This window comes from Poecile atricapillus, chromosome 2 (assembly GCF_030490865.1).
Source record: "Poecile atricapillus isolate bPoeAtr1 chromosome 2, bPoeAtr1.hap1, whole genome shotgun sequence".
Taxonomy (NCBI): domain Eukaryota; kingdom Metazoa; phylum Chordata; class Aves; order Passeriformes; family Paridae; genus Poecile; species Poecile atricapillus.
Genome location: NC_081250.1, coordinates 153,610,225 through 153,635,396, shown reverse-complemented (window position 1 = coordinate 153,635,396; position 25,172 = coordinate 153,610,225). Strand labels below are relative to the sequence as shown.

The window sequence follows — 25,172 nt, the reverse complement described above, 5'->3', positions numbered from 1 at the left end:
CCGGTGCGGTTTTAATGCGGTCCCGGTTCTGTCCCGGTCCCGGCACGGTGCCAGTTCCGATCCCGCAGCCCCGGTGCGGTCCCGGTGCGGTTCCGGTCCCGGTTCCGGTTCCGGTGCGGTTTTAATGCAGTCCCGGTTCCATCCCGGCCCGGTGCAGTCCCATCCCGGTTCCGGTTCGGTTCGGTTCCGCTTGCGCTCCCGGTCCAGGATTGGTTGGCCGGTTCCGGTCCGGTTCCGGTTCGGGTTCGGTTCCGTCCCGCTCCAGGATTGGTTGGCCGGTTCCGGTTCCGGTCCGGGATTGGTTGGCCGGTTCCGGTCCGGTTCCGGTTCCGGTTCGGGTCCGGTTCGGGGGCGGTCCCGGTCCGGGATTGGTTGGCCGGTTCCGGTCCGGTTCCGGTTCCGGTTCGGGTCCGGTTCGGGGGCGGTCCCGGTCCGGGATTGGTTGGCCGGTTCCGGTCCGGGATTGGTTGGCCGGTCCCGGTCCGGTTCCGGTTCCGGTTCGGGTCCGGTTCGGGGGCGGTCCCGGTCCGGGATTGGTTGGCCCCGCGCCACCGGCCCCTCCCCGGGAGCCGCCGCTAAAAGCGAGCGGGACCCGCAGAGCCCCGGAGAGAGCGAGATGGGACACGGAGAGGGACACAGGTGACAATGGGGACACGGGGGACAGGGACAGGGATGGGACACGGAGAGGGACACAGGTGACAATGGGGACACGGGGGACAGGGACAGGGATGGGACACGGAGAGGGACACAGGTGACAATGGGGACACGGGGGACAGGGGACACGGGACAGGGACACGGGAGCAGGTGACAATGGGGACACGGGGACAGGGATGGGACACGGAGAGGGACACAGGTGACAATGGGGACAGGGACAGGGACAGGGACACAGGTGACAATGGGGACAGGGACAGGGATGGGACACGGACAGGGACACAGGTGACAATGGGGACACGGGGGACAGGGACAGGGATGGGACACGGAGAGGGACACGGGAGCAGGTGACAATGGGGACAGGGGGACAGGGACAGGGATGGGACACGGGAGCAGGTGACAATGGGGACAGGGGACAGGGATGGGGACAGGGGACAGGGATGGGACACGGAGAGGGACACGGCAGATGACAGAGGGGACACGGGGGACACGGGATGGGGACACGGGGGGGACACGGGGGGGACACAGGGATGGGGACAGGGATGGGGACACGGCAGGTGACAATGGGGACAGGGGACAGGGACAGGGATGGGGACAGGGATGGGGACACGGCGGGGGACAATGGGGACAGGGGACAGGGACAGGGATGGGGACAGGGATGGGACACGGCAGGGGACACAGGGGGGACACAGGGGACAGGGATGGGGACACGGGGGGACACAGGGACAGGGACAGAGATGGGACACGGCAGGGGACACAGGGATGGGACACGGTGGGGACAGAGGGGGGACACGGCGGGGACAGAGCAGGTGACAGAGGGGACACGGGGGACACGGGATGGTGACGGGGGGGACACGGGGGACAGGGACAGGGATGGGACACGGCGGGGGACAGAGCAGGTGACAGCGACACACGGGACAGGGATGGGGACACAGAGACGGGGAGGTGACAGAGGGGACAGGGATGGGGACAATGGGGGATGACACAGGAGGTGACACGGGATGGGGGGACACGGGACAGGGATGGGGACACAGAGACGGGGGGGTGACAGAGGGGACAGGGATGGGGACAATGGGGAGGGACAGGGATGGGACACGGAGAGAGGTGACAGCGATGGGGGGACACGGAGGGGACACGGAGGGATGGAGGGGACAGCGGGGACACGGGAGGGGACAGAGGGGGGACACGGAGGGGACACGGAGGGATGGAGGGGACAGGGGAGGGGACAGAGGGGGGGACACGGAGGGGACAATGGGGATGGAGGGGACAGAGGGGGGGACACGGGGGGGGACACAGAGGGGACCCCCAGGACAGAGCGGGGGGACAGAGGTGACACGGAGGGGGGAGGACAGAAGGGACCCGGAGGGGACAGGGGGGGGACACAGAGGGGACCCGGAGGGGACAGAGGTGACAGAGGGGGGGGAGGGGACACAGAGGGGACCCGGAGGGGACAGAGGTGACAGAGGGGGGGGGAGGGGACACAGAGGGGACCCGGAGGGGACAGAGGTGACAGAGGGGGGGGAGGGGACACAGAGGGGACCCGGAGGGGACAGAGGTGACAGAGGGGGGGGAGGGGACACAGAGGGGACCCGGAGGGGACAGAGGTGACAGAGGGGGGGGAGGGGACACAGAGGGGACCCGGAGGGGACAGAGGTGACAGAGGGGGGGGAGGGGACACAGAGGGGACCCGGGGGTCCCAACCCGGGGGTCTCGGGGTGTCCCGCGGGAGGTTTTGGGGGAGGGGAAGGGAGGTGACAATGCCCGATGTGGGGAGGTGACAATTCCCGATGAGGGGAGGTGACAATTCCCGATGTGGGGAGGTGACAATTCCCGATGTGGGGAGGTGACAATTCCCGATGAGGGGGGAGGTGACAATTCCCGATGGGGGGAGGTGACAATTCCCGATGTGGGGAGGTGACAATTCCCGATGAGGGGAGGTGACAATTCCCGATGAGGGGGGAGGTGACAATTCCCGATGGGGGGAGGTGACAATTCCCGATGTGGGGAGGTGACAATTCCCGGCGGGGGGAGGTGACAATTCCCGGCGGGGGGAGGTGACAATGCCCGGCGGGGGGAGGTGACAATTCCCGGCGGGGGGAGGTGACAATGCCCGATGAGGGGAGGTGACAATTCCCGATGAGGGGAGGTGACAATTCCCGATGAGGGGAGGTGACAATTCCCGGTGGGGGGAGGTGACAATTCCCGATGTGGGGAGGTGACAATGCCCGATGAGGGGAGGTGACAATTCCCGGCGGGGGGAGGTGACAATGCCCGATGAGGGGAGGTGACAATGCCCGATGTGGGGAGGTGACAATGCCCGGCGGGGGGAGGTGACAATTCCCGATGAGGGGAGGTGACAATTCCCGATGAGGGGGGAGGTGACAATTCCCGATGAGGGGAGGTGACAATTCCCGATGAGGGGAGGTGACAATTCCCGATGAGGGGAGGTGACAATGCCCGGCGAGGGGAGGTGACAATGCCCGATGAGGGGAGGTGACAATGCCCGGAGGGGAGGTGACAATTCCCGATGTGGGGAGGTGACAATTCCCGATGTGGGGAGGTGACAATGCCCGATGAGGGGAGGTGACAATTCCCGATGAGGGGAGGTGACAATTCCCGATGGGGGGAGGTGACAATTCCCGGCGGGGGGAGGTGACAATTCCCGATGGGGGGAGGTGACAATTCCCGGCGAGGGGAGGTGACAATTCCCGATGAGGGGAGGTGACAATTCCCGATGGGGGGAGGTGACAATTCCCGGCGGGGGGAGGTGACAATTCCCGATGAGGGGAGGTGACAATTCCCGATGTGGGGAGGTGACAATTCCCGGCGGGGGGAGGTGACAATTCCCGATGAGGGGAGGTGACAATTCCCGGCGGGGGGAGGTGACAATGCCCGTCGGGGGGAGGTGACAATTCCCGGTTGTCCCCGCAGGGTCCCGGCTCTGGCCGCTGTCGCGCTCCTGCTCGCGACCACCGTGAGGGCTCAAGGTGAGGAGTGGGGGGGTCTGGGGTGTCCCTCGGTGTCCCCTGGGTGTCCCTGGGTGTCCCTGGATGTCCCTGGGTGTCCCCTGAGTGTCCCTCGGTGTCCCCTGGGTGTCCCCTCAGTGTCCCCTGGGTGTCCCTGGGTGTCCCCTCGGTGTCCCCTCGGTGTCCCCTCGGTGTCCCTGGGTGTCCCTGGGTGTCCCTCGGTGTCCCCTCGGTGTCCCCTGGGTGTCCCTGGCTGTCCCCTCGGTGTCCCTGGGTGTCCCCTGGGTGCCCCTGGGTGCCCCTGGGTGTCCCCTGGGTGTCCCTCGGTGTCCCCTGGATGTCCCTCGGTGTCCCCTGGGTGTCCCCTGGGTGTCCCCTGGATGTCCCTCGGTGTCCCCTGGGTGTCCCTCGGTGTCCCCTGGGTGTCCCTCAGTGTCCCTGAGTGTCCCCTGGGTGTCCCTGGGTGTCCCTGAGTATCCCTGGGTATCCCCTCGGTGTCCCCTGGGTGTCCCCTGGGTGTCCCTGGGTGTCCCCTCGGTGTCCCCTGGGTGTCCCCTGGGTGTCCCCTGGGTGTCCCTGGGTGTCCCTCGGTGTCCCCTGGGTGTCCCCTGGGTGTCCCTGAGTATCCCTGGGTGTCCCCTGGGTGTCCCTCGGTGTCCCCTGGGTGTCACCTCGGTGTCCCTGGGTGTCCCCTGGGTGTCCCCTGGGTGTCCCCTGGGTGTCCCTCGGTGTCCCCTGGGTGTCACCTCGGTGTCCCTGGGTGTCCCCTGGGTGTCCCCTGGGTGTCCCTGGGTGTCCCTGGGTGTCCCCTGGGTGTCCCCTGGGTGTCCCCTGGGTGTCCCCTCGGTGTCCCCTGGGTGTCCCCTGGGTGTCCCTGGGTGTCCCCTGGGTGTCCCCTGGGTGTCCCCTGGGTGTCCCCTGGGTGTCCCCTCGGTGTCCCCTGGGTGTCCCTGGATGTCCCTGGGTGTCCCTGAGTGTCCCCTGGGTGTCCCCTCGGTGTCCCCTCGGTGTCCCCTCGGTGTCCCCTGGGTGTCCCTGGGTGTCCCCTGAGGTGTCCCCTGGGTGTCCCCTGGGTGTCCCTGGGTGTCCCCTGGGTGTCCCCCTGGGTGTCCCTCGGTGTCCCCTCGGTGTCCCTGGGTGTCCCTGGGTGTCCCCTGGGTGTCCCCTGGGTGTCCCCTCGGTGTCCCTGGGTGTCCCTGGATGTCCCTCGGTGTCCCTGGGTGTCCCTGGGTGTCCCTGGGTGTCCCCTGGGTGTCCCCTGGATATCCCTGGGTGTCCCTGGGTGTCCCCTCGGTGTCCCTGGGTGTCCCTGGGTGTCCCCTCGGTGTCCCCTGGGTGTCCCTGGGTGTCCCCTCGGTGTCCCTGGGTGTCCCCTGGGTGTCCCCTCGGTGTCCCCTGGGTGTCCCCTGGGTGTCCCTGGGTGTCCCTGGGTGTCCCCTCGGTGTCCCTGGGTGTCCCTGGGTGTCCCTGGGTGTCCCCTGGGTGTCCCCTGGGTGTCCCCTCGGTGTCCCCTGGGTGTCCCTGGGTGTCCCTGGATGTCCCTGGGTGTCCCCTGGGTGTCCCCTCGGTGTCCCCTGGGTGTCCCCTGGGTGTCCCCTCGGTGTCCCCTGGGTGTCCCTGGGTGTCCCTGGATGTCCCTGGGTGTCCCCTCTGTGTCCCCTGGGTGTCCCTGGGTGTCCCCTCTGTGTCCCCTGGGTGTCCCTGGGTGTCCCTGGGTGTCCCTCGGTGTCCCTGGGTGTCCCTGGGTGTCCCTGGGTGTCCCTCGGTGTCCCCTCGGTGTCACCTCGGTGTCCCTGGGTGTCCCTGGGTGTCCCTCGGTGTCCCTGGGTGTCCCTGGATGTCCCTGGGTGTCCCCTCGGTGTCCCCTCGGTGTCCCTGGATGTCCCCTCGGTGTCCCTGGGTGTCCCCTGGGTGTCCCTGGGTGTCCCTGGGTGTCCCCTCGGTGTCACCTCGGTGTCCCTGGGTGTCCCTGGGTGTCCCCTGGGTGTCCCTGGATGTCCCTGGGTGTCCCCTCGGTGTCCCTGGATGTCCCTGGATGTCCCTGGGTGTCCCCTGGGTGTCCCCTCGGTGTCCCTGGGTGTCCCTGGGTGTCCCTGGGTGTCCCCTGGGTGTCCCCTCGGTGTCACCTCGGTGTCCCTGGGTGTCCCTGGGTGTCCCTGGGTGTCCCCTGGGTGTCCCCTGGGTGTCCCCTCGGTGTCCCTGGGTGTCCCTGGGTGTCCCTGGGTGTCCCCTGGGTGTCCCCTGGTTGTCCCCTCGGTGTCCCCTGGGTGTCCCTGAGTGTCCCCTGGGTGTCCCTCGGTGTCCCCTCGGTGTCACCTCGGTGTCCCCGCAGAGCCCCCGGATGTGGCGGTGTCGGGACAGAGCCCAGGTAAAAGGGGGAGGGGTCTGGGGGAATTTGGGGAGGGGTCCCGGGGGGGGTTTTGGGGACCTTTGGGGACATTTTGGTGACCCCCCCTCCCCATTGTCCCCTCCCCCACACAGAGCCCGCCAGGCTGGAGGCGTCGGGAGAGAGTGAGTGGGGGAGGGGAGGGGCGTGGGGACCCCCCCAAAATATCAAAACCTTCACGAGAACCCCCAAAAATCCTCCAGGAATCCCCAAATCCTCCCCGGGGACCCCAAAACACCAAAACCTTCACGGGAACCCCCAAAAATCCTCCAGGAACCCCCAAAAATCCCCCCGGGACCCCCAAATCCCCCCGGGGACCCCAAAACACCAAAACCTTCACGGGAACCCCCAAAAATCCTCCAGGAATCCCCAAATCCCCCCCGGGGACCCCAAAAACACCCCCAAAACCTTCCCAGGAACCCCCAAATCCTCCCCGGGACCCCAAAAACACCCCCGGGACCCCAAAACACCAAAATCTTCATGGGAACCCCCAAAAACCCACAGGAACCCCCAAAACCTTCCTGGGAACCCCCAAATCCCCCCGGGACCCCAAAATCTCCCCGGGACCCCCCAAATTCCCCCCAGGATCCCAAAACACCTCAAAATAAACACCTCAAAATCTTCCTGGGAACCCCCAAATCCCACCTGGGACCCCAAAATCTTCCCGGGAACCCCAAATTCCCCCCCAGGGACCCCCAAATCCCCCCGGGAACCCCAAATCCCCCTGGGACCCCAAAATGCCCCGGGACCCAAAAAACACCCCCAAATCCCCCCCAGGGACCCCAAAATCCTCCCCGGGGACCCCAAAACACCCCAAAATCTTCCCGGGAACCCCCAAATCTTCTCCGGGAACCCCCAAAACGCCCTCGGGACCCCAAAACACCCCGGGACCCCAAAAACACCCCCAAATCCCCCCCAGGGACCCCCAAATCCCCCCAGAACCCCAAAAACACCCCAAAATCTTCCGGGAACCCCCAAATCCCCCCGGGACCCCAAAAACACCCCAAAACCTTCCTGCGAACCCCCAAAACCCCCAAAATCTTCCCAGGAACCCCCAAATCTCTCCAGGGACCCCCAAAATCTTCCTAGGAACCCCCAAAACCCCAAAATCTTCCCGGGGACCCCCAAATCCCCCTGGGACCCCCAAAACCACCCCCAAATCCCCCCCGGGACCCCAAAATCCCCCCGGGAACCCCAAATCCCCCCCGGGGACCCCCAAATCCCCCCAGGACCCCAAAACCACCAAAACCCCCTTGGGAAACCCCCAAATCCACCTGGGACCCCCAAAACCCCCCAGTGACCCCCAAAATTGTGCCGGGGACCCCCCAAAACCCCAAAATCTTCCCGGGGACCCCCAAATTCCCCCCCGGGGACCCCCAAAATCCCCCTGACCCCTCCCCCCTGCCCCTCCCCCAGGTGATCTCAGCACCTCGGCGCACCTGGGCAAAGGTAGGGGGGCTCGGGGACCCCAAAAATGGGGACAGGGACCCCAAAAATGGGGACAGGGACCCCAAAAATGGGCTCGGGACCCCAAAATTGGGGACAGGGACCCCAAAAATGGAATCGGGGGCCCCAAAATTTGAATCGGGGGCCCCAAAATTTGGCTCGGGGACCCCAAAAATGGGCTCGGGGACCCCAAAATGTGGGAGGGGGACCCCAAAAATGGGCTCGGGACCCCAAAAATGGAATCGGGGACCCCAAAAATGGGGACAGGGACCCCAAAAATGGAATCGGGGACCCCAAAATTTGGCTCAGGGACCCCAAAAATGGGGACAGGGACCCCAAAATTGGGCTCGGGGACCCCAAAATGTGGGAGGGGGACCCCAAAAATGGGGACAGGGACCCCAAAAATGGGATCGGGGACCCCAAAAATGGGGACAGGGACCCCAAAAATGGGCTCGGGGACCCCAAAAATGGGGACAGGGACCCCAAAAATGGAATCGGGGACCCCAAAATGGGCTCGGGGACCCCAAAAATGGGGACAGGGACCCCAAAAATGGATCGGGGACCCCAAAAATGGAATCGGGGTCCCCAAAAATGGGCTCGGGACCCCAAAATTGGGCTCAGGGACCCCAAAAATGGGGACAGGGACCCCAAAAATGGGCTCGGGGACCCCAAAATGTGGGAGGGGGACCCCAAAATGGGCTCACGGACCCCAAAAATGGAATCGGGGACCCCAAAATGGGGACAGGGACCCCAAAAATGGAATCGGGGACCCCAAAATGGGGAGGGGACCCCAAAATGTGGGAGGGGGACCCCAAAAATGGGGACAGGGACCCCAAAAATGGAATCGGGGACCCCAAAAATGGAATCGGGGACCCCAAAAATGGGCTCGGGACCCCAAAATTGGGCTCGGGGACCCCAAAAATGGAATCGGGGACCCCAAAATGTGGGAGGGGGACCCCAAAAATGGGCTCGGGACCCCAAAAATGGAATCGGGGACCCCAAAAATGGGGACAGGGACCCCAAAAATGGGCTCGGGGACCCCAAAAATGGGGACAGGGACCCCAAAAATGGAATCGGGGACCCCAAAAATGGGTTCGGGGACCCCAAAATGTGGGAGGGGGACCCCAAAAATGGGCTCGGGACCCCAAAAATGGGCTCGGGGACCCCAAAATGTGGGAGGGGGACCCCAAAAATGGGGACAGGGACCCCAAAAATGGAATCGGGGACCCCAAAATTGGGCTCGGGGACCCCAAAAATGGAATCGGGACCCCAAAATGTGGGAGGGGGACCCCAAAAATGGGGACAGGGACCCCAAAAATGGGCTCGGGGACCCCAAAAATGGGGACAGGGACCCCCAAAATGGGCTCGGGGACCCCCAAAATGGGGAGGGGACCCCAAAATGGGGACAGGGACCCCAAAAATGGAATCGGGGACCCCAAAATTTGGCTCGGGGACCCCAAAAATGGAATCGGGGACCCCAAAAATGGGCTCGGGACCCCAAAATGGGCTCGGGGACCCCAAAAATGGAATCGGGGACCCCCAAAATGGGCTCAGGGACCCCAAAATGTGGAACGGGGACCCCAAAAATGGAATCGGGGACCCCAAAAATGGAATCGGGGACCCCAAAAATGGGGACAGGGACCCCAAAATGGGCTCGGGGGCCCCAAAATGGGCTCGGGGACCCAGAAATTGCCCCCCCATGACCCCCCCCGCTGTCCCCAGCTGTGACGTCAGTGGCCTTCCCGGGGTCCCCGGTGGCCACGGAGCCTCGGGACCCCCCCAGGACCCCCAGGAACCCCCCCAGGACCCCCGGGACCCCCGGGACCCCCCCCCGGGGGGAGACTCCGGCCCCGAGAGCGGCTCCGAGAGCAGCGACCCCCGGGGGGGGCAGCGCCGAGGTGAGGAATGGAGGGGAGGGGTCCGGGGGGGGCTGGGGGTGGGGAGGGGGCTGGGAATTGTGGGGAGGGGTCCTGGGGGGGCTGGGGAGGGGTCTGGGGTGGGGAGGGGTCCCTGGGGGTCCCTGGGGGTGGGGAGGGGGCTGGGAATAGTGGGGAGGGGTCCGGGGGGGCTGGGGGTGGGGAGGGGGCTGGGAATGGAGGGGAGGGATCCTGGGGGTGGGGAGGGGGCTGGGAATGGTGGGGAGGGGTCCTGGGGGTGGGGAGGAGGCTGGGAATGGAGGGGAGGGGTCCTGGGGGTGGGGAGGGGGCTGGGAATGGTGGGGAGGGGTCCTGGGGGGTCCTGGGGAGGGGTCTGGGGGTGGGGAGGGGTCCTGGGGGTCCCTGGGGGTGGGGAGGGGGCTGGGAATGGTGGGGAGGGGGCGCTGGGGGTGGGGAGGGGGCGCTGGGGAGGGGTCTGGGGGTGGGGAGGGGGCGCTGGGGGGTGGGGCTGGGAATGGTGGGGAGTGTTTGGGGGTGGGGAGGGGTCCTGGGGGTCCCTGGGGGTGGGGAGGGGGCTGGGAATGGTGGGGAGGGGTCTGGGGTTCTCTGGGAGTGGGGAGGGGGCGCTGGGGGGGGGGCTGGGGGTCTCGGGGTGGGGAGGGGTCCTGGGGGTGGGGAGGGGGCTGGGAATGGTGGGGAGGGGGCGCTGGGGAGGGGTCCTGGGGGTCCCTGGGGGTGGGGAGGGGTCCTGGGGAGGGGTCTGGGGGTGGGGAGGGGGCGCTGGGGGGTGGGGCTGGGAATGGTGGGGAGTGTTTGGGGGTGGGGAGGGGTCCTGGGGGTCCCTGGGGGTGGGGAGGGGTCTGGGGGTGGGGAGGGGTCCGGGGGGGGCTGGGGGGGCTGGGGGTGGGGAGGGGGCGCTGGGAGGGTGGGAAGGGGTCCGGGAATGGAGGGGAGGGGTCCTGGGGGGGGGGCTGGGGGTCCCGGGGGTGGTGGGGAGGGGTCCTGGGGGTGGGGAGGGGCGCTGGTGGGGGGCTGGGGGGTCTCGGGGGGTGGGGAGGGGTCCTGGGGAGGGGGGAGGGGTCTCCAATGTTTTGGGGAGGGGTCCCTGGGGGTGGGGAGGGGTCTCTGGAGGTGTTGGGGAGGGGTCTCTGGGGGTCCCTGGGGGTGGGGAGGGGTCTCCAATGTTTTGGGGAGGGGTCTCTGGAGGTGTTGGGGAGGGGTCCCTGGGGGTGGGGAGGGGTCTCCAATGTTTTGGGGAGGGGTCTCAGGGGTCCCCTCAATGTCCCTTCCCCCCCCCCAGGTCCCTTCCCCGATGGCCCCTCCCAGTCCAGCGAGTCTGAGGAGGGGTGAGACCCCAGACCCAAATCCCCAAATCCTGGGGGGTCCCCAAATCCCCCAGACCCAAATCCCCACCCTGGGGGTCCCAAATCCCCCAGACCCAAATCCCGGGGGTCCCCAAATCCCCCAGACCCAAATCCCGGGGGGTCCCCCAAATCCCCCAGACCCAAATCCCCACCCTGGGGGTCCCAAATCCCCCAGACCCAAATCCCAGGAGTCCCCCAAATCCCCCAGACCCAAATCCGGGGGGGTTCCCCAAATCCCCCAGACCCAAATCCCCAAATCCCGGGGGGTCCCAGAGCCCCCAGACCCAAATCCCGGGGAGTCCCAAATCCCCCAGACCCAAATCCCAGGGTTGGTTTTTGGGGGTCCCGCTTTCATTTTGGGTTCGGGTTTTTGGGGTCCCATTTTTGGGGTCTCATTTTGGGGTGGGTTTTGGGGGTCCCATTTTTGGGGTTGGTTTTGGGGTCCCGGTCGGTTTTTGGGGTCCCATTTTTGGGGTCCCATTTTTGGGGTCCCATTTTTGGGGTGGGTTTTGGGGGGTCCCGGTTGGTTTTTGGGGTCTCATTTTGGGGTGAGTTTTGGGGGTCCCGGTTGGTTTTGGTCCCATTTTTGGGGTTGGTTTTAGGGGTCCCGGTCGGTTTTTGGGGTGAGTTTTGGGGTCCCGGTTGGATTTTGGCGTCCCATTTTTGGGGGTCCCAGTTGGTTTTTGGGGTCCCATTTTGGGGTCGGTTTTTGGGGGTCCCAGTTGGGTTTTGGGGTCCTGGTTGGTTTTTGGGGTCTCATTTTTGGGGTCCCATTTTTGGGGTTGGTTTTAGGGGTCCCGGTCGGTTTTGGGGTCCCGGTTGGTTTTGGGGTCGGTTTTTGGGGTCCCATTTTTGGGGTCAGTTTTGGGGGTCCCGGTTGTTTTTTGGGGTCCCATTTTTGGGGTCTTATTTTAGGGTCGGTTTTGGGGTCCTGGTGGGTTTTCGGGGTCCCATTTTTGGGGTGGGTTTTGGGGGGTCCCGGTCGGTTTTTGGGGTTGGTTTTGAGGTCCCGGTCGGTTTTTGGGGTGAGTTTTGGGGTCTCAGTTGGATTTTGGGGTCCTGGTCGGTTTTGGGTCTTGGTCGGTTTTGAGGTCTCATTTTTGGGGTCCCAGTGGGTTTTGGGGGTCCCGGTCGGTTTTGAGGTCCCATTTTTGGGGGTCCCGATTGGCTTTTGGGGTCAGTTTTGGGGGGTCCCGGTCGGTTTTTGGGGTCCCGGTTGGTTTTGAGGGTCCCATTTTTGGGGGTCCCAATTGGCTTTTGGGGTCAGTTTTGGGGAGTCCCGGTTGGTTTTGAGGGTCCCATTTTTGGGGTCTCATTTTGGGGTTGGTTTTGGGGGGGTCCCAGTGGGTTTTGGGGGTCTCATTTTTGGGGTTGGTTTTGGGGTCCCGGTCGGTTTTTGGGGGTCTCATTTTTGGGGTCTCATTTTTGGGGTCCCATTTTGGGGTGGGTTTTTGGGGTCTCATTTTTGGGGTCCCATTTTTGGGGTGGGTTTTGGGGGGTCCCAGTTGGTTTTTGGGGTCTCATTTTGGGGTGAGTTTTGGGGGTCCCGGTTGGTTTTGGGGGTCCCATTTTTGGGGTTGGTTTTAGGGGTCCCGGTCGGTTTTTGGGGTGAGTTTTGGGGTCCCGGTTGGATTTTGAGGTCCCATTTTTGGGGGTCCCAGTTGGTTTTTGGGGTCCCATTTTGGGGTCGGTTTTTGGGGGTCCCAGTTGGGTTTTGGGTCCCGGTCGGTTTTTGGGGGTCTCATTTTTGGGGTCTCTTTTTGGGGTCGGTTTTGGGGGTCCCATTTTTGGGGTCCCATTTTTGGGGGTCCCATTTTTGGGGTGGGTTTTGGGGGGTCCCGGTTGGTTTTTGGGGTCTCATTTTGGGGTGAGTTTTGGGGGTCCCGGTTGGTTTTGGGGTTCCCATTTTTGGGGTTGGTTTTAGGGGTCCCGGTCGGTTTTTGGGGTGAGTTTTGGGGTCCCGGTTGGATTTTGAGGTCCCATTTTTGGGGGTCCCAGTTGGTTTTTGGGGTCCCATTTTGGGGTCGGTTTTTGGGGGTCCCAGTTGGGTTTTGGGTCCCGGTCGGTTTTTGGGGGTCTCATTTTTGGGGTCTCATTTTGGGGTCGGTTTTGGGGGTCCCATTTTTGGGGTCCCATTTTTGGGGGTCCCATTTTTGGGGTGGGTTTTGGGGGGTCCCGGTTGGTTTTTGGGGTCTCATTTTGGGGTGAGTTTTGGGGGTCCCGGTTGGTTTTGGGGGTCCCATTTTTGGGGTGGGTTTTGGGGGTCCCGGTCGGTTTTGAGGTCCCATTTTGGGGGTCCCATTTTTGGGGTGGGTTTTGGGGGTCCCGGTCGGTTTTGAGGTCCCATTTTTGGGGGTCCCAATTGGCTTTTGGGGTCAGTTTTGGGGGGTCCTGGTCAGTTTTGAGGGTCCCATTTTTGGGGTCTCATTTTGGGGTTGGTTTTGGGGGGGGTCCCGGTGGGTTTTGGGGTCCCATTTTGGGGTGGGTTTTGGGGTCCCAGTCGGTTTTTGGGGGTCTCATTTTTGGGGTCTCATTTTGGGGTCGGTTTTGGGGGTCCCATTTTTGGGGTCCCATTTTTGGGGTGGGTTTTGGGGGGTCCCGGTTGGTTTTTGGGGTCTCATTTTGGGGTCAGTTTTGGGGGTCCCAGTCGGTTTTTGGGGTCCCGGTTGTTTTTTGGGGTCCCATTTTTGGGGTCTTATTTTAGGGTCGGTTTTGGGGTCCTGGTGGGTTTTGGGGTCCCATTTTTGGGGTGGGTTTTGGGGGGTCCCGGTCGGTTTTTGGGGTCGGTTTTTGGGGTCCCAGTTGGTTTTTGGGGGTCTCATTTTTGGGGTCTCATTTTGGGGTCGGTTTTGGGGTCCCATTTTTGGGTTCCAGTGCCAGCCCAGCCCCCCTGTCCCTGTCCCCTGTCCCTGTCCCTGTCCCCTGTCCCCTGTCCCTGTCCCCTGTCCCTGTCCCCTGTCCTTAACCCCTCGTCCCTGTCCCCTGTCCCCTGTCCCTGTCCCCTGTCCCCTGTCCCCTGTCCCTGTCCCCTGTCCCTGTCCCCTGTCCCCTGTCCCCTGTCCCCTGTCCCTGTCCCCTGTCCCCTGTCCCCTGTCCCCTGTCCCTGTCCCCTGTCCCTGTCCCCTGTCCCCTGTCCCTGTCCCTGTCCCCTGTCCCTGTCCCCTGTCCCCTGTCCCCTGTCCCTGTCCCTGTCCCCTGTCCCCTGTCCCTGTCCCCTGTCCCCTGTCCCCTGTCCCTGTCCCCTGTCCCCTGTCCCCTGTCCCCTGTCCCCTGTCCCTGTCCCTGTCCCCTGTCCCCTGTCCCCTGTCCCTGTCCCCAGGGCCGGAGCCTGAGGAGACCCTGGGTGAGGGGACAGGGGTGACACTGGGGGGTGACACCGGGGGGTGACACTGGGGGGTGACACCGGGGGGTGACACTGGGGAGGGGACAGGGGTGACACCAGGTGACATCAAGAGGGGTGACACGGGGTGGCCAAGGGACAGGGGTGACACCAGGGGGTGACAGAGGTGACACCAGGGGGTGACAGAGGTGACACCAGGGGTGACACCGGGGTGGGGACAGAGGTGACACCGGGTGACATTGGAAGGGGTGACACGGGGTGGCCAAGGGGACAGGGGTGACACCGGGGGGTGACAGAGGTGACACCAGGGGGTGACAGGGGTGACACTGGGGAGGGGACAGAGGTGACACCGGGTGACATCGGGAGGGGTGACACAGGGTGGCCAAGGGGACAGGGGTGACACCAGGGGGGTGACACCGGGGGGTGACACCGGGGGGTGACACTGGGGGGGTGACAGGGGTGACACCGCGGTGGGAACAGAGGTGACACCGGCTGACATCAGAAGGGGTGACATGGGGTGGCCAAGGGACAGGGGTGACACCGGGGGGGGGGAGGGGGACAGGGTGACACTGGGGAGGGGACAGGGGTGACACAGGGTGATAATGGCAGGGTCAGGGTGACAATCCCGGGTGACACTGGGTGACAATGGCAGGTCAGGGTGACAATCCCGGGTGACACCAGGTGACAATGCCAGGTCAGGGTGACACTGGGTGACAATGGCAGGTCAGGGTGACAATCCCGGGTGACACCAGGTGACAATGCCAGGTCAGGGTGACACTGGGTGACAATGGCAGGTCAGGGTGACAATCCCGGGTGACACCAGGTGACAATGGCAGGTCAGGGTGACACCGGGTGACAATTCCAGGTGACACAGCGGTGATAATGCCAAGTCAGGGTGACACCAGGTGACAATTCTGGGTGACACAGGGGTGACAGTGGCAGGTCAGGGTGACAATCCCAGGTGACACCAGGTGACAATGGCAGGTCAGGGTGACACCAGGTGACAATGGCAGGGTCAGGGTGACAATCCCAGGTGACACCAGGTGACAATGGCAGGTCAGGGTGACACCAGGTGACAATTCCAGGGTCAGGGTGACACTGGGTGACAGTTCCGGGTGACACAGGGGTGACAGTGCCAGGTCAGGGTGACAATCCCGGCTGACACCACCGGGGCTGTGACAATGTCCCCGCTGTCCCCAGGGATGTGACGCGGCCGCTCCCGATGGATCCCCCGAGGATTCCCCGGTGCCACCCCCGGTGCCACCCCCGCTGTCCCCTCCCCGCCCAGGGGACCCTGGGGGTGGCCGGACCCCCCCTCGTGTCCCCTCCCCCACAATGTCCCCAAGGTCCCCCCAATAAAATCCCTGCAGAGCCACCCGTGGTGTGGGGGAGGGGCGGGACACCGGGGGACATCTGGGGGACACGGGGGGGACACAGGGGGGACATTTGGGCACATTTGGGGACACCGAGGGGACATTTGGGGACACGGGGGGGACATTTGGGGACACAGAGGGGACATTTGGAGACACGGGGGAGGCATTTGGGGACATTGGGGAGGCATTTGGGGTCACCAAGGGGACATTTGGGGACATGGGAAGACATTTGGGGACACTGGGGACATCTGGGGGACACTTGGGGACATGGGGGGGACATTTGGGGACATTGGGGGAACATGGGAGGGCATCTGAGGACACAGAGGGACATTTGGGGACATTGGGGGGACATTTGGGGTCACGGGGGGGCATTTGGTGACACTGAGGGGACATGGGGGGAACACAGGGGGACATGTTTGGGGACACGGGGGGGATGTTTGGGGACATGGGGGGAATTTGGGGACATTTGGGGACACGGGGGGGACATTTGGGGACACTGGCAGGGCATTTGGGGACATGGGGGGAACATTTGGGGACATGGGGGGGACATCTGGGGACATGGGGAGGACACTGGGGGACATTTGGGGACACCAACGGGACATCTGGGGACATGGGGGGGGGCATTCGGGGACACTGAGGGGACATTTGGGGTCATTGGGGGGGGCATTCGGGGACACTGGGGGGACATTTGGGGGACATCTGGGGACACCAAGAGGACATTTGGGGACACGGGGGGAACATGGGGGAACATTTGGGGACATGGGGGGGACATTTGGGGACATTAAGGGGCACATCTGGGGACACGGGGGGACATTTGGGGACATGGGGGGAACATGGGAGGGCATTTGGGGACATTTGGGGACACCGAGGGGACATTTGGGGACACCGAGGGGGGGACCCCGAGCTTCCCCCGGATCCATCCCGGCCCAATCCAGGCTGGTCCCTCCCCGGGGCCGGGATCCGCCCGATCCCAGCCGGGAGATCCCGAGGGGGGAGGGGCACCCGGGATCCGCCCGATCCCAGCCGGGAGATCCCGAGGGGGGGAGGGGCACCCGGGATCCGCCCGATCCCAGCCGGGAGATCCCGAGAGGGGGAGGGGCACCCGGGATCCGCCCGATCCCAGCTGGGAGATCCCAAGATCCTGAGGGGGGGAGGGGCAGGAGCGACATTCCCAGGGATTCCCGGGGATGGATCCCGGATCCCCAAATCCCCGCGGATCTCCTGGGTCTGGATCCCAATTCCTGACCCCAAATCCCAGTTCCTGACCCCAAATCCCAGTTCCTGACCCCAAATCCCAGCTCCTGGGTCTGGATCCCAATTCCTGACCCCAAATCCCAATTTCCATCCCCAAATCCCAGTTCCCATGCCCAGATCCCAATTCCCGACCCCAAATCCCAATTCTCGTGCCCAGATGCCAATTCCCATTCCTGGATCCCAGTTTCTGACCCTGGATCCCAATTCCCATCCTTGGATCCCAGTTCCAGGAGCCAGATCCCAGTTCCCAACCCTGAATCCCAATTCCTGTGCCCAGATCCCAATTCCTGACCCTGGATCCCAGTTCCCAGTCCAGGATCCCAGTTCTGGGGACTGGATCCCAATTCCCATCTTCGGATCTCAGTTCCAGGAACCTGAATCCCAATTCCCGTGCCCAGATCCCAGTTCTGGGGGCCAGATCCCAATTCCCAGCCCCGGATGCCAATTCCTGACCCCAAATCCCAGTTCCCAGCCCCGGATCCCAATTCCTGTGTTCCAATCCCAATTCCTGACCCCCAAATCCCAATTTTGGGGACTGGATCCCAATTCCCATGCCCGGATCCAGTTCTGGGGGCCAGATCCCAGTTCCCAACCCTGGATCCCAGTTCCTGGCTCTGGACTCCATTCCCGTGTCCTGATCCCAATTCCCGACACCAAATCCCAATTCCCCTGCCCAGATCCCAGTTCCTGGATCCCAATTCCCGTTCCTGCATCCCAATTCCCAACCCCAAATCCCAGTTCCTGGATCCCAAATCCCAATTCCCCTGCCCAGATCCCAGTTCCCGTGCCCAGATCCCAATTCCCAACCCGAAATCCCAGCTCCTGGATCCCTATTCCCACGCCCAGATCCCAGTTCCCGGATCCCAATTCCCATTCCCGGATCCCAGTTCCCATTCCCAGATTCCAATTCCCAACCCCAAATCCCAGATCCCAGATCCCAATTCCCAATTCCCCGATCCCAGTTCCCATTCCCGGATCCCCTCCCCAGCCCCCCCGGGATGAGGCCGGAAGCGGCGGAGCTGAGATTTTATCGGGATTCTCTGCCCGGAGAGCACTGGGTCCCGCCGGATCCCGACATTCCCACCGGATCCCGACATTCCCGCCGGATCCCGCCATTCCCGCCGGATCCCGCCATTCCCGCCAGATCCTGACATTCCTGCCAGACCCCAACATTCCTGCCGGATCCCGCCATTCCCACCGGATCCTGCCATTCCCGCCGGATTCCGCCATTCCCGCTGGATCCTGACATTCCCACCCGATCCCGACATTCCCGCCGGATCCCAACATTCCCACACGGAATTCTGATGTTCCCACGTGGGATCTTGATATTCCCATTGGATCCCAACCTTCCCACGCGGGATCCCGACATTCCCACATGGAATTCCAACACATTCCCGCTGGATCCCGACGTTCCCACACGGGATCCTGACAGATTCCCGCCGGATCCCCACATTCCCACGTGGAATTTCAACGTTCTCGCGCAGGATCCCGACGTTCCCACAGGATCCCGATGTCCCCACGCGGGATCCCAACGTTTTCATACGGAATTCTGATGTTCCCACACGGGATCTTGACATTCCCGCGTGGAACTCCGACACATTCCTGCCCGATCCCAACATTCCGATGTGGAATTCCGATCTTCTCACCTGGAATTCCGTCGTTCCCACACAAAATCCCGGCATTCCCCCAGGGAATTCTGATGTTCCCACGTGGGATCTCGATATTCCCATTGGATCCCGACATTCCTACATGGAATTCTGGTTCCCACATGGAATCCTGACCTTCCCACACGGGATCCCCCCCATTCCCACAAGATCCCGACATTCCCACGTGGAATTCTGACACATTCCTGCCAGATCCCAACATTCCCACATGGAATTCTGGTTCCCACAAGATCCCGATGCTCCCACACCAGATCCCAACATTCCCACGTGGAATTTTGATGTTCCCGTCTGGAATTCTGACCTTCCCACAGGATCCCGACATTCCCACCTGGAATTCCCACAAGATCCCGATGATCCCACACCGGATCCCGACCTTCCCATATGGGATCCCGACATTCCCACACGGAATTCTGATGTTCCCACGTGGGATCTTGATATTCCCATTGGATTCCGACCTTCCCATGCGGGATCCCGGCATTCCCACATGGAATTCCAACAGATTCCTGCTGGATCCCCACATTCCCATGTGGAATTCAGACACGTTCCCACACAAAATTCCAACATTCCCATGTGGAATTCCGACACATTCCCACTGAATCCCCACATTCCCACGTGGAATTCCATCATTCCCACAAGATCCCGACATTCCCACCTGGAATTCTGACGCGTTCCCGCCGAATCCCGACATTCCCATATGGAATTCTGATGTGTTTCCATGCAGGATCCCAACATTCCCGTTGGGAATTCCGCCTCGTTCCCGTCTGGGATCCGGGTCCTTTTCCCGTGTAAAAATCCCAAGCTCCGTTCCCAATCCCAAAATCCGGGAATAAATCCCGGAGCGGAACCGGAAAATCTGGGAGAACCGAGCCAGGAACGTGCAGAATTCCAGCGAGATTCCTCTGGAATTCCACCAAGATTGTCCCGGATTTCCAGCAGGATTCCTCTGGAGTTTCCCAGAAAATTCCTGAGAAATGATCCCGAAATTCCTCTGGAATTCCACCAAAATTCCTCCCAAAATTCCAGCAGGATTCTCCCAGATTTTCCCAAAATTCCAATGGGATTCCTTCAGAATTCCAGAAGGATTCTCCCAAAGTTCCAGTGAAATTCTCCTGGAATTCCAGAGAAATTCTCCCAAAACTCCAGCAGAATTCCCACAAAATTCCAGTGGGATTCTCCCGGAATTCCAATGGGATTCTCCCAAAATTCCAGCAGGATTGCCCTGGAATTCTGGCAGGATTCTCCTGGGATTCCAAGGAAATTCTCCCAAAATTCCAGCAAGATTCTCCTGGAATTCCAACAGGATTCTCCTGGGATTCTCCCAGAATTCCAGGGGAATTCCCCCAGAACTCCAACAGGATTTTCCTGGGACTCCCCCGGAATTCTGGCAGGATTCCCCTGAAATTCCAAGGAAATTTTCCCAGAATTCCAGTGGGATTTTCCCAAAATTCCAGCAAGAATCTCCTGGAATTCCAACAGGATTTTCCTGGGATTCCCCCAGAATTCCGGGGGGATTCCCCCAAAATTCCAATGGGATTCCCTTGGAATTCCAAAAAAATTCTCCCAGAATTCCAGCAGGATCCCAAAATTCCAGCAAGATTCTCCTGGAATTCCAGGGGGATTTCCCCAAAAATTCCAGTGGGATTCTCCCAGAATTCCAGCGGGATTTCCCTGGAATTCCAGGAGGATTCCCCCGAGGGAATCAAGGAATAAAACCTGGGAACGCCCGGAGCAGGAGCTGCGATCCCACGGGATTTTTGGAATCCCACCGGATTTTTGGGATCCCACTGGAATTTTGGGATCTCCTGGGATTTTGGGATCCCATTGGAATTCTGGATTCCCCCAGAATTTTGGAATCCCACCGGATTTTTGGCTCCCTTGGGAATTTTGGGATCTCCAGGATTTTCGGGATCTCCAGGAATTTTGGGAATCCCCGCGGCGCTGGCTGGGTTTGGGACGCTGTGGAACTCCAGGATGGAATTCTGGGATCCCACTGGAATTCCCGGGATTTCCGCCTCCCGTGGATTTCGGGATCCCGCCGGATTCCGGGTTTTCCGGGATATCCCGGGATTTGGGCAGATCCCACTTTTCCAGGAACTCTGGGATTTGGGAACACCTCAGGAACTGAGGGATCCTCTGGGATCAGCCAGGATTTTCTGGGATCCTCTGGAATTTTCCAGGACTTTCAGGAATCCTCTGGGATTTTCTGGAATCCTCTGGGATTCTCCAGGATTTTCTGGAATCCCCTGGAATCCCTCGTTGATACTCTGGGATCCTTGGGGATTTTCCAGGATCCTCTGGAATCCCCCACAATGTTCTGGAACCCTCCAGGATTTTCTGGGATCCTCTGGAATCCTCCAGGACTTCCTGGAATCCTCAGGAATCCCTCGTGACATTCTGGGATCCCCTGGGATCCTCTGGGATCCTCCAGGACCCTCTAGAATTTTCTGGAATCCTCTGGGATCCTCCAGGATTTTCTGGGATCCTCAGGAATGCCCCAGAACGTTCCGGAAACCTCCAGGACTCCCCGGAATCCTCTGGAATCCCTCGTGACATTCTGGGATCCTCTGGAATCCTCCAGGACCCTCCAGGACTTCCTGGAATCCTCTGGAATGCCCCAGAACATTCCGGAAACCTCCAAGATTTCCCGGAATCCTCCGAAATCCCTCGTGACTCTCCAAGATCTCCGGGAATGCTCCAAGATCCCCCAGGATTCCCCGGAATTCCGCTCCGAGCCGGGAGAGCGGCGCCTCCGGGATTTTGTGCGAAGTTTCCTTCCCTTTTCCCGGGAATCCTTTTCCCAAATCCTTCCTTTTCCCGGGAATCCTTTCCCCAAATCCTTCCTTTTCCCGGGAATCCTTTTCCCAAATCCTTCCTTTTCCCGGGAATCCTTTTTTTCCCAGGATTTTTTTCCCAGGATTTTTTTTTTCCCGGGAATCCTTTTTTTTCTCCCAGGATTTCTTCTTTTCCCGGGGATCCAATCCCTTGTCCTCGATCCCGGATTATTTTTTTTAGGACACGGCCGGGTCCCGGGGCGTGGGCGGCCGCGGGAGCAGCGCGGGATCCTCGGGATATTCCTCGGGATATTCCTCGGGATATTCCTCGGGATATTCCTCGGGATACTCGTCCCCGTCCGGGAAGCAGGGCCCCTCCCCCAGCTCGAAGAAGATGGGAAGATCCCCGGATCCGACGTCGACGGCGCTGGAATCCACCAGGAAAAGGGGCTGGACCGTGCAGGGAACCAACTGCTTCCCTGGGGAAAAACGGGAATAGCGGGGAAATCCGGGAATGGGAATTTGGGATTGGGAATTTGGGATTGGGAATTTGGGATTGGGAATTTGGGATTGGGAATGGGGGATTTGGGATTGGGGGATTTGGGATTGGGGGATTTGGGATTTGGGATTGAGAATTTGGGATTGGGAATTTGGGATTGGGAATTTGGGATTGGGAATTTGGGATTGGGACGAAGCCGCTGCTTCCCTGGGGAAAAACGGGAATAGAGGAGAAATCTAGGATTGGGAATTTGGGAATGGGAATGGGGGAATTTGGGATTGGGGATTGGGACGAAGCCGCTGCTTCCCTGGGGAAAAATGGGAATAGCGGGAAATCTGGGAATGTAGGAATTTGGGATGGGGGATTGGGGATTGAGAATTTGGGATTGGGGATTTGGGATTAGGAATTAGAGACTGGGGGATTGGGAAATTGGGATTGGGGGAATTTGGGATTGGGGGAATTTGGGATTGGGAATGGGGAATTGGGACTGGGGGATTGGGAATTTGGGATTGGGATTGGGAATTTGGGATTGGGAATTTGGGACTGGGGGATTGGGAAATTTGGATTGGGGGAATTTGGGATTGGGACGAAGCCGCTGCTTCCCTGGGGAAAAATGGGAATAGAGAAGAAATCTGGGATTGGGATTGGTAATTTGGGAATGGGAATGGGGGAATTTGGGATTGGGGGATTTGGGATTGGGGATTGAGAATTTGGGACTGGGAATTTGGGATTGGGAATTTGGGACTGGGGGATCGGGAAATTGGGATTGGGGGAATTTGGGATTGGGAATTTGGGAATGGGGGAATTGGGATTGGGAATTTGGGATTGGGACGAAGCCGCTGCTTCCCTGGGGAAAAACGGGAATAGAGGAGAAATCTGGGATTGGGGGAATTTGGGATTGGGGGATTTGGGATTGGGGGATTTGGGATTGGGAATTTGGGATTGGGAATGGGGGATTTGGGATTGGGGGATTTGGGATTGGGGGATTTGGGATTGAGAATTTGGGATTGGGAAATTGGGATTGGGGGAATTTGGGATTGGGAATTTGGGATTGGGAATTTGGGAATGGGGGAATTGGGACTGGGAATTTGGGATTGGGACGAAGCCGCTGCTTCCCTGGGGAAAAACGGGAATGTGAGGAAATCTGGGATTGGGGGAATGTGGGAATGGGGGAATTTGGGTATTTGGGATTGGGAATTTGGGATTGGGAATTTGAGATTGGGAATTTGGGACTGGGGGATCAGGAAATTGGGATTGGGGGAATTTGGGATTGGGGGAATTTGGGATTGGGACGAAGCCGCTGCTTCCCTGGGGAAAAACGGGAATGTGGGGAAATCTGGGAATGGGATTGGTAATTTGGGATTGGGATTGGGGGATTTGGGATTGGGGGATTTGGGATTGGGGATTGAGAATTTGGGATTGGGAATTTGGGATTGGGATTGGGGGATTTGGGATTGGGGGATTGGGAAATTGGGATTGGGGGAATTTGGGATTGGGAATGGGGAATTGGGACTGGGGGAATTTGGGATTGGGATGAAGCTGCTGCTTCCCTGGGGAAAAACGGGAATGTGGGGAAATCTGGGAATGGGATTGGGGGAATGTGGGAATGGGAATGGGGGAATTTGGGATTGAGAATCTGGGATTGGGAATTTGGGATTGGGAATTTGGGACTGGGGGATTGGGAAATTGGGATTGGGGGAATTTGGGATTGGGAAATTGGGATTGGGGGAATTTGGGATTGGGAATTTGGGATTGGGATGAAGCCGCTGCTTCCCTGGGGAAAAACGGGAATAGAGGAGAAATCTGGGAATGGGATTGGGAACGTGGGAATGGGAATGGGGGAATTTGGGATTGGGAATTTGGGAATGGGGGAATCGGGATTGGGAATTTGGGATTGGGACGAAGCCGCTGCTTCCCTGGGGAAAAGCAGGAATAACGAGAAATCTGGGAATGGGATTGGGAATTTGGGAATGGGAATGGGGGAATTTGGGATTGGGGGATTTGGGATTGGGGGATTTGGGTATTTGGGATTGAGAATTTGGGATTGGGAATTTGGGATTGGGAATTTGGGACTGGGGGATCAGGAAATTGGGATTGGGGGAATTTGGGATTGGGAATTTGGGATTGGGATGAAGCCGCTGCTTCCCTGGGGAAAAACGGGAATAGAGGGGAAATCTGGGAATGGGGTTGGGAATTTGGGATTGGGAATGGGGGAATTTGGGATTGGGGATTGGGATGAAGCCGCTGCTTCCCTGGGGAAAAACGGGAATAGCGGGAAATCTGGGAATGGGATTGGGAATGTGGGAATGGGAATGGAGGAATTTGGGATTGAGAATTTGGGATTGGGAATTTGGGATTGGGAATTTGGGACTGGGGGATCGGGAAATTGGGATTGGGGGAATTTGGGATTGGGAATTTGGGATTGGGATGAAGCTGCTGCTTCCCTGGGGAAAAACGGGAATAGAGGGGAAATCTGGGAATGGGATTGGGAATTTGGGATTGCGAATGGGGGAATTTGGGATTGGGGGATTTGGGATTGGGGATTGAGAATTTGGGACTGGGAATTTGGGATTGGGAATTTGGGACTGGGGGATCGGGAAATTGGGATTGGGGGAATTTGGGATTGGGAATTTGGGATTGGGATGAAGCCGCTGCTTCCCTGGGGAAAAACAGGAATAGAGGGGAAATCTGGGAATGGGGGATTTGGGATTGGGAATGGGGGAATTTGGGAATGGGGATTGGGATGAAGCTGCTGCTTCCCTGGGGAAAAATGGGAATGCGGGGAAATCTGGGATTTGGATCGGGAATTTGGGAATGGGAATTTGGGATTGGGATTGAGAATTTGGGATTGGGTATGGGAATTTGGGATTGGGAATTTGGGAATGGGGGAATTAGGATTGGGAATTTGGGATTGGGGGAATTTGTGATTGGGATGAAGCCGCTGCTTCCCTGGGGGAAAAACGGGAATGTGGGGAAATCTGGGATTGGGATTGGGAATTAGGGATTGGGAATTTGGGATTGGGAATTTGGGAATGAGAGAATTTGGGATTGGGAATATGGGAATGGGATTGGAAATTTAGGAATGGGATTGGGAATTTGGGATTGGGATAACTCAGCAGGAAGAGCGGCTGCAGGGAATGTCTGGGATGGGCAGGGAATGTTTGGGAATGTTCGGGATGAGCAGAGAATGTTTGGGAATGTTTGGAATGTTTGGGAATGTTTGGGATGGGCAGGGAATGTTTGGGAATGTTTGGGAATGTTTGGGATGGGGATGAGCCCAGCTCCAGCCTGGAATCCCAGGACACCGGATGGGAAAGGAGCTCCCACCCCACCCTGATCCCAAATCCCGATCCCAAATCCAATCCCGATCCCAAATCCAATCCCGATCCCAAATCCAATCCCAATCCCAGCTAATCCTGACAGCAATTCCCATTTATCTCAGATCCCACCCTAATCCCAATCCCAATCCCAAGGGTCCCATCCCAATCCTAATCTCAACCCCATCCAAATCCTGATGATCCCAATCCCATCCCAATCCCAGTCCCAATCCCAATCCCATGGATCCCAATCCCAAGGATCCC

At 60.4% G+C, this 25,172-nt stretch overlaps 3 protein-coding genes and 1 long non-coding RNA gene across 21 annotated transcripts in view; 2 read left to right on the top strand and 2 right to left on the bottom strand.

Moving 5' to 3' along the window:
* The first annotated feature begins 452 nt into the window (after window positions 1–452).
* LOC131575107 (collagen alpha-1(III) chain-like) lies at window positions 453–15,391 on the top strand. 15 transcript variants are annotated; one of them, XM_058830137.1, is made up of 9 exons: window positions 2,609–2,659; window positions 3,304–3,326; window positions 3,557–3,638; window positions 5,950–5,985; window positions 6,099–6,128; window positions 7,420–7,452; window positions 9,172–9,347; window positions 10,627–10,673; window positions 15,233–15,391. In XM_058830137.1, the coding sequence occupies exons 1-9, from the start codon at window positions 2,650–2,652 to the stop codon at window positions 15,387–15,389; spliced, it is 594 nt and encodes a 197-aa protein (XP_058686120.1). In that variant the 5' UTR covers window positions 2,609–2,649; the 3' UTR covers window positions 15,390–15,391. The 15 variants fall into 15 exon arrangements, with proteins under 15 accessions (XP_058686127.1, XP_058686133.1, XP_058686120.1 ...); XM_058830138.1 differs by lacking the exon at window positions 2,609–2,659 and adding an exon at window positions 2,905–2,935; XM_058830135.1 differs by lacking the exon at window positions 2,609–2,659 and adding an exon at window positions 2,906–2,958.
* On the top strand, window positions 14,616–14,991 carry LOC131575165 (uncharacterized). The gene is made up of 3 exons (XR_009276724.1): window positions 14,616–14,640; window positions 14,825–14,882; window positions 14,936–14,991. It is a non-coding gene; the product is annotated as an uncharacterized LOC131575165 (long non-coding RNA).
* Window positions 15,392–15,761: 370 nt separating the features above from the next.
* Window positions 15,762–20,944, bottom strand: LOC131575566 (uncharacterized). The gene is made up of 6 exons (XM_058831163.1): window positions 20,815–20,944; window positions 18,974–20,434; window positions 18,684–18,723; window positions 18,623–18,649; window positions 18,117–18,259; window positions 15,762–15,784 (listed from the first exon to the last, which is right to left on the bottom strand). Exons 1-6 carry the CDS (start codon window positions 20,942–20,944, stop codon window positions 15,762–15,764), a joined length of 1,824 nt encoding a protein of 607 aa, XP_058687146.1.
* Window positions 20,426–25,172, bottom strand: part of HSF1 (heat shock transcription factor 1) — a 48,773-nt gene continuing 44,026 nt past the window's right edge. For all 4 annotated transcript variants that reach the window (XM_058830070.1, XM_058830072.1, XM_058830071.1 and 1 more), the window contains exon 13: window positions 20,426–21,571. In XM_058830070.1, the coding sequence (XP_058686053.1) occupies window positions 21,330–21,571 (242 nt within the window). In that variant the 3' untranslated portion in view covers window positions 20,426–21,329. The remainder of the gene's footprint in view (window positions 21,572–25,172) is intronic.